Source organism: Chanodichthys erythropterus, chromosome 7, assembly GCF_024489055.1.
Source record: "Chanodichthys erythropterus isolate Z2021 chromosome 7, ASM2448905v1, whole genome shotgun sequence".
Lineage (NCBI taxonomy): Eukaryota > Metazoa > Chordata > Actinopteri > Cypriniformes > Xenocyprididae > Chanodichthys > Chanodichthys erythropterus.
In genome coordinates, this window is record NC_090227.1 from 9,959,909 (window position 1) to 9,968,423 (window position 8,515).

At 35.1% G+C, this 8,515-nt stretch overlaps 1 protein-coding gene across 1 annotated transcript; it reads left to right on the plus strand.

Annotated features, from left to right (window-relative positions):
• Window positions 1–563: 563 nt before the first annotated feature.
• Window positions 564–8,269, plus strand: LOC137022598 (uncharacterized). The gene is made up of 9 exons (XM_067389003.1): window positions 564–1,040; window positions 2,846–3,008; window positions 3,755–3,947; window positions 4,047–4,115; window positions 4,311–4,409; window positions 7,097–7,225; window positions 7,376–7,592; window positions 7,720–7,851; window positions 8,037–8,269. Exons 1-9 carry the CDS (start codon window positions 932–934, stop codon window positions 8,255–8,257), a joined length of 1,332 nt encoding a protein of 443 aa, XP_067245104.1. The 5' UTR covers window positions 564–931; the 3' UTR covers window positions 8,258–8,269.
• The last annotated feature ends 246 nt before the right edge of the window (window positions 8,270–8,515 follow it).

Genomic DNA, 8,515 nt, shown 5'->3' on the forward strand with positions numbered 1-8,515 from the left:
AGACGACAACCCCCATCAATGGACGCTGGAGAGGTGAGATCAAGTGTTGTCCCGAAAATGCATGATAACTAAAATACACTGTGAAATATGAAAGTTAGTAAGATGTATGTTTACTTTAGTGGTTAAATTATTTTCTGTTAATGTTTTATTTCTCGATTGTATTTGAGTTTGATTCTCATTTGATTTTTTTTTTGCAATAAGGAAAAAAACAGTTTATTGCTTATTTGTAGGCATTGATCAGCAAATATAATTTTGTTATATTTCATATAATATCTCTTTAGATTCTACAATTTAATCAGTGGTAGCCTGTTTTCTCATTTTTTGTAAAATGTCAACAGTATGTATTGTAATTTGAAATAATTAATTTTCATTTTTTATTATTTGATGTCATTTTTAATTTTATGTAATACATTATTTACACTTTTTTTTTTTTAGTGGAACACAAAAGTATCCATGTTTTTTTATTTATCTTCACAGAGCTTTTTTGCACAATGACAGTACATAGACACTTTATTGTATTTTTTATTCTGGGTGTCAAGCTCCAAAGCAGACAAAATAGTCCATATGAATCTATCAGGTTACTGACTGAAAATCTGTAGCTTTTAAATTAATATGAATATGGATTGACATCAATCATCTGGTCACAATGGTTTTTGGCATCAATGATATTGCTGTTTTTTTTAATCTAAATGCCTGTTTCAGACTGGTCACATGTGCTGTCATTGCATAGGGCTCTGTATTACATTTAAAAATAAACTTTAGTGTTCCACAGAAAAACACAACACAGGTTTGTACAATTTTAGTACAGGATTAGTACAATAATTATGTACATTTTTGGGTGAACAATTCCAGTAAGATCAAAAAGATTTTTAAAATGCTTATTTAATCCATTCACCTTATATTTCTTTTTATTTCTTTTTTTCCAGAAATAATGCTGAAAAGCAAAAGGCGTAAAACACCTCTGCAGGATGCAGAGGATCACATGACCCGTAGAGCTGATAAGCCTGGGCTTCAAGAGCAGTTCATCAGCAAATATAAAGGCAAGTATTTATGACTAACCAGATACACGAATGGTTTGGTCTTGATGTCATTAATGCAGAATAACCTGCTTTACAAATAAAGTCTTGTAGTTTAAAGGGTTAGTTCACTCAAAATTGAAGTTTCTGTCATTAATTACTCACCCTCATGTTGTTCCACACCTGTAAGACCTTCATTCATCTTCAGAACACAAATTAAGATATTTTTGATAAAATCTGATGGCTCGGTTAGACCTCTAAAGCTACTAAAGACATATTTAAAACAGTCATGTGACTACAGTGGTTCAACCTTAATGTTATGAAGTGATGAGAATATTTTTTTGTGCACAGAAAAACAAAATAACCACTTTATTCAATAATATCTAGTGATGGGTGATTTTGGGCACACAAAAAGTATTGAACTGCTGTAGTCACATGATCTGTTTTAAATATGTCTTTAGTAGCTTTCTGAACACTGAAAAAGGAAATGATTTTGCTCTCAATGCAGGCCTCACTGAGCCATTGAATTTGATCAAAAATATCTTAATTTGTGTTCTGAAGATGAATGAAGGTCTTACGGGTGTGAAACGACATGAGGGAGAGTAATTAATGACAGAATTTCATTTTTGGGTGAACTGAACTTTTAGGTGGTTATTGGTTTGTATGTAAACCAGGACAATGGATCATTTTTATAATAGGGTTAGTTCAAATAATGTCATTTATTACTCACCCTCATGCCGTTCCATACCCGTTAGACCTTCAATAAGGTGATTATTTTTTTTGCAGCTATCAGTATATCGTTGTGCATGATCATGTACATGATCAATGTTTTTTTTAATTTTTTTTTTTTATTATTGGGTTTTGGTTAAATTCCTGAAGTAAGGGCTGCTTTTTCACTTTTTTTTTTTCTAAGACACAATATACATCAGTAATACCCTCTTGTGATTTAAAAAAAAAAAAAAAAAAAAGCTTTTACTTTAAAGGCAGTTGCTAACAAGTGTCTAAATGGGAGACAGAGGTTTGTCTGGGACATTAAAAATCGTCACCTGAACAGATAAAGTCATCTACTCACTAGTCACTTTCACAGCCTCGTTGTGTTTAGAGGTAGATTTAGGGATGTACACTGTACACAACCATTCAAACATACATTATAAGAATGCAAAACATTATACTTATTACACAGGGAGATGGATTTTTAAAGTTTTATAGTTCCTGGAGGCACATTTATCAACAACAACAAAAAAACTCTTTATCTAAAGCCAAAAACCATCCATAAACATCCATACACCACAAAGACAAACTATCCAGAAGCGATGCATGTTAAACACAGAATTTTCTTTTAAAAATAATATAACAAAAACATGTTCTAGATGATTTCTTGAAGCTTAATCATGAGGACGATGAAGTTTTGCAACTGTGGTGTATTAATAGGCAAACTTAAGCTTAGTTTCTGCAGCAATACAAAAGCCAGTTAAAACAACATATAGGGTTTTAGTTGAGGGAACCAGGGGTGTGTGAACTACCGGATCACCTGCAAAAATACGTCATCGCTGCAGCACTCTATTCTAAACTATATAAAGCCAAGATAATATTGCTTATGTATGAAAGAGTATAAAAATTTTAACTATATAATTTTAAGACTTTAAAGTATAATGTAATGTATAAAAAGCACAGCATACTTAGAAATTTGCCTGGCTATTGACTATTTTCATTCAGTAATTTCCCTTTTACATATAATGTACATCATATGGCAGAGAACTTTAAGTAATGATCAAAATGATAGTTGACTTTTAATAAACTGCTGAATCTAATGCATTTCTCCTCTTCAGGGCGTGGAGTTTTCACCACTAGAGCTTTTTTCAGAGGTGATTTTGCTCTTGAATACAGAGGTGAACTTCTGAGTTCAGAAGAGAGTCTTGACCGAGCTGAACACTACACTGAGGCCGAGAACGCGTTCCTGTTTGAGTTTCAGTGGTGTGGCAGAAATTGGTGGTGAGTACAGACCTGTTGGATTGATGTAGTAGAGGCACTATATTGTATCGCAAACCTGCAAGATTTAATTCTAGCGGGTTTGCTGTCTCGTGTTTTTTAATTGACTTGTTTTAAATGACCATCACATGCAACTTGAAAAAAGAAATGCCTCTATCGTGGTCAGTAGACGAGGTGGCAGCACAACTGTAATGATCAGACTATAATCCCAATCACTTTGAAGCGGTACTAACTGCAGTGGAAGAACAAACCGAGCCGAGTTGAGTCGTACCGCACAGTGAGAAAGTGCCATAAAAGAGCAATGGCACCAGGGTTCGTTTTAATCTAAACAAACATACCAAGTGTGAACACACCCTTAATACTTAAAATCAACCATGAACTGACTTGAAGGGTGCTGAGTGCAGTTTCTTTGAGTCATCAATATTCGTTTTTAACCGTATTCCCAAAAGAGAACAAAATGGTGAATGTTAGATGCATTTGTCTGCTGAGAGGATGTTGCCATACACTGTCCGATAGATCCGTGGTTCTCAGACCCTCCTCTCTGCAGATTCTGTTTGTCTCCTTAACCTGACACACTCGGTTGAGTTCATAGAGCTGTGTCCTGATGATCAGCTGATGGTCTGAATCGGGTAGATTAAAAACGAGACATACAACTTATGCAGAGCGGTGGGTTTCCACTTAAAAATAACTCTACATGTCTAGCATATATAAGATTACAAGTATTGAGTAATAATTTTATGTCTTTATAGCATAGATGCATCTAAAGAAGACGGTTCCTTGGGAAGACTTGTAAATGACGAACACAGAAATCCTACTTGCAAAATGAGAACCCTTGAAGTGAGCAGGAAACCTCACCTGTGTCTCTTTGCTGTGCGAGACATTCTACCAGGGGAAGAAATCACTTTCAATCACGGAGACTCAGACTGGCCATGGCGAGTCAAGGTACTATCAAGAAAATGATAGAAAGATTGATCAGTAATTCAGGATAATCTTTTACTATCTGATTAGTTACCATGTGATTGTGGTCTCATATTTCTCAAGCCTTTGAATCAAGCATCAACTGAATCCTCTGATAAAAAGCCATCCATCAGTTTGGGTCCGCAGAGATCGGTAAGTCCACTTTAAAACATCTGTATCATTATTCTATATTATTGACTCTTTTGTGAGTAGTGTGTCTGGGTGTTAACAGAAGGAAAGGAGTGATAGATAAAGTTACTGTAGGACAGCTAGAGTAATTACTAGTTTTTCTGTTCTATACAAACATTTCTGATTTTTATATTCACTGGTTCCTTTTCTGGCATCCAGCCTCATTGTGCTGCTCCTGTTTCTTCACCTGGATTGGACGAGGTGAACAGCAGTGGTCCACATAAGCAGTCAGGCAAAGCAAGAACATCAAGAAAAACGGTAACTATCTCATAATGCAGCAACTATTAGATGATTTCTGGGAAAAACTGTTGATATTTGAAATCGACACCCAAACAACCACACCCCTCCCTTCATTGCTCCGCCCCCAAAATACTGAACACCCTATTCAACACAGGCAACTACTAACAGCTGGTGCACAGGTGTTCAACTAGAAAAGATCTTTATCGCTGGCAGACCGTAGGATGCATTAGAAGGTTTGTTTTTAGTTGATTGTAGGTGCGTGTCCACTTCATCCAGCACACTTTGTGTAAACGCTCCAAATGGTACAAAATAATATTCTGTCAGAATTGTAAAAGTTAAATTGGTTCCTTCCCGGTCTGGAAGGAACCACTGCGGAGAAGCACAGTATCTGTGTGACTCGTCATAGACATAAACAGAGAGAAGTAGCTCCAGCTACAGTGTTCTTTAGACACATGCAGTTCTGTTTATTAACCGCTCAAGCACCAAAAGTTATGGAATGTAAATGTAGCGCCTTACTACCCACCTCTGCTAGTTACCTAGTTATTGTCACAATTTTATTTTCAATATTGTTAATGTACATTTTATGTTTGTTTAAAAGGTTAGTTCAAATAATGTCATTAATTACTCACCCTCATGCCGTTCCACACCTGTAAGACCTTCATTCATCTTCAGAACACAAATTAAGATCTTTTTAATTAAATCTGATGGCTCAGTGAGGCCTCTATTCAAAGCAATGACATTTCCTCTCTCAAGAACCATAAAGGTACTAAAAACAAATTTAAATCAGTTCATGTGAGTACAGTGATTCAACCCTAATATTATAAAGTGACGAGAATATTTTTGTGCACCAAAAAAACAAAATAACGACACTTCAACAATATAGTGATGGGCCGATTTCAAAACACTGCTTTGGAGCTTTATGAATGGGTTGTTTGCACATGACGTCACAGCAGCAGCGCGAATGAGTCTGGAGGGCAGGGAGTGATGTTTCTATATAGGAATCCTATCAAAAACTCAAAAGGTTTTGCATTGTTTATAGTTGCTCAAATCGTTAAAATCGAGAACCCAGAAGGTGTTTATATCGTTTACATAACTTATACCGTTTTTTATAACTTTTCATTTTTTAACGTTAAAAGTTGTCGCCTTTTTATAGCGTTTTGCATCTGCTGATACTGAAATTAATATGGATACTTACCTTTTGTTTTTGACTCGGTTAAATATTAACATTCTACATGGTATCGTTTGCAGGGAGGAGAAGATATTTTATCCTATTTAATTATAATTGGGTGTTTTCCCTTCAGTTTTGTAGAATTGTTTACAATGTTGATCTGGTTACCACGAGAATAGTGTCACGCGCTGCTGCTTTCAGCCGTCGTATGGTAGAAAATGTCCAAATAAAATAAATATTTAACAAGCTGACAGAAGATGATGCATTTCTTTGTTGGAAGCGTGTAAATGTAACTAGTTTTAATGTTATTTTTGTAAATATTCACTTTCCCCATAAGGAGAATCGGAGGGTCACGATCAGGGATGGACACCGACACGCTGTATTTTTGTATTTATTTCAACAAATGACCAAAATCAAACCCATAGAAGCTTGTGAACAGTTTTGAAGTGGCTGTGTGCAAGTTACAATCATTCACAAGCGAGTGATCATACTCGCAAACATAATGTTAATTAATTATTGCACAAAAACCAAATACAAAACTCAAAAGTATGTTTGTTTTTTTTTTTTTTTTTTAAGTGAAAGGCAGTGGGTTTATTTAGTGACATTATTACATTTGCTAAAAGTCGTCTTTCCTCACCTTCTCAACCAAGGCGAAAATTGTATTACCGTCCATTTTTTTTTCCCCGAACGATACTGTGAGTTCCTATTACAATTCTCGATTCAGCATAAATGACCAACAATGGCGACATTTTTCACAATCAAAAATTAAAATACTGCACTTGACTTCACTAGCAGAAAGGCAGCGCGATATAAACAAACCAGACTAGAACTGAACGCGGCGTGACGGCAGCTTCACATTCTCTATATCTGCCTCCTCGATGGCAATCAAGTCTTTCAATTCAGTGGAAAAGTCTCTCCTCTTCATAACACAAGGATCGCCAACATATGTTGTGATTTTCTGTTTAAACCTTTCTAAACCAGCACAGAAAGGACTTTTCTCCATCTTTTCCATTCTAATTTTCACTGCTTGCCCTCCACCGGAATTTTGCGCTTCACCAGAACCACGTGATTGCAAACAACCTATTGAATCAGTGACTCGGAGCGCCAAAGTCATATGATTTCAACAGTTTAGCCGTTTGATAGGAGAGCCGAGTCACTGATTTGATTTGTGAAGCTCCGAAGCAGTGTTTTGAAATCGGCCCATCACTATATTGTCGAAGTCGTTATTTTGTTTGTTTGGCGCACAAAAAGTATTCTCGTTGCTTTATAATATTAAAGTAGAACTACTGAACTCACATGAACTGATATAAATATGTTTTTTAGTACATTAATGGATCTTGAAAGAGGAAATGTTATTGCTTTGAATAGAGGCCTCACTGAGCCATCGGATTTAATCTAAAATATCTTAATTTGTGTTCTGAAGATGAACAAAGGTCTTACAGGTGTGGAACGACATGAGGGTGAGTAATTATTGACAATATTTTCATTTTTGGGTGAACTAACCCTTTATGCTAAATACTTCTTTATATATCCACAGAAGCGGTTTCAATCAAGACTGGCAAAATTAAGAAAACATCATGAAGATTGCTATGAATGTTTTAACAGGGCAGAAATTGAAAATGAATGCAATACGATTGCTAAACAGCTATCACAAAAAGATTGTTTGGTGAGTAATATGTCAACATCATCACAATACTCTGTGATCAACACCTCAGTCCATTAACAGCTAATTATTTTAATATTAATTAATAGTTTCCTTAGTTCTTTTGCTTGTAGACCTTGTTTTTATTCAAATTATATTTTCAAACTGTTACAGTCATCCTTAGTCACGTCCACAACTGATGCATCCTCTTCATCACCACCCTGTGCTGTGTCCACCTCTGTGATGACCTCATCACCGTCACCGTATTACCGGTTACCAGAGGGGACACTGCAGTTGGCAAAAATGAGTAAAGTCCTAATGGCCATGGAGAAAGGAACACTGTCTGACTTCAAAGGAAAGAAACTTGACAACATTGAAATTGACCCAAATGGTATGAGTATACTTGAATGGTCTGTGTGTGTCTGTGCTGTATATATTTGCAAAAACTGTACATTATCATATGTTACAGATGCTAAGTATAATCAATAAACTGTTGATTTTTTTTATCAATTGTTTAGAGCAACTTGAGGCTCAAGGTGATTCCATGTCAAGTGATGAGGAGGATTACAGTGACGTATCTCAGACAACAGCACCAGCAGAGACTGATCCACCTGTTCAATCTGATCAATCTGTTTCACAAGAGGATCAAGGTAAGAAAAATCTCTAAACTACACACACAATAATCATCAAATAACCATAAATTAGCTCCAAGCAGCAATAGCCATCCAAAGGCTTTTCAAAATTCAGAAAAATCTACACATTAGGACATATGTATGATTTGGTCATACTCACTGATTTAGTTGTTATGAGAATTACATTTTTAATTATTCCATAGGTTCTTCAAATGCTCCAAAAAAGAAATGGGAGGACAATGAGGTAAAAGCAGTAGAGAGACACATGATGGAGTTCATCAAGACATGCAAATTTCCTGGTAAGCAAGACTGTGAAAGATGCATTCACGCAGAGCCAGAAGCTTTGAAGCAGCGAACATGGACTGGTGTGAAAAATTATGTGCGGAACAGGATCACGACTCTTAAAAGAAAGGGTGGTTTGTGAGGAGGCACAAACACAAAAACACTTCAGTGCCTTTTATAACTTCTTTACATTAAAAAAAAAAAAAAAAAAAAAAAAAAAATTTTTATATATATATATATATATATATATATATATATATATATATATATATATATATATATATATATATATATATATATATATATATATATATATATATATATATATATAAAAATATAATAATACTGTAAAAATATAATATGATGTGGAAAGTGTTAAAAGTATTATTTGTGTGAAGAG

Excerpts from the sequence above, each read along its gene's own strand:
- LOC137022598 (XM_067389003.1), top strand. The coding sequence starts at position 932 with ATGCTGAAAAGCAAAAGGCGTAAAACACCTCTGCAGGATGCAGAGGAT. Across the intron at positions 1,041-2,845 it reads GTTCATCAGCAAATATAAAG|GGCGTGGAGTTTTCACCACT; the intron begins GCAAGTATTTAT and ends TCTCCTCTTCAG. Across the intron at positions 3,009-3,754 it reads TGGTGTGGCAGAAATTGGTG|CATAGATGCATCTAAAGAAG; the intron begins GTGAGTACAGAC and ends ATGTCTTTATAG.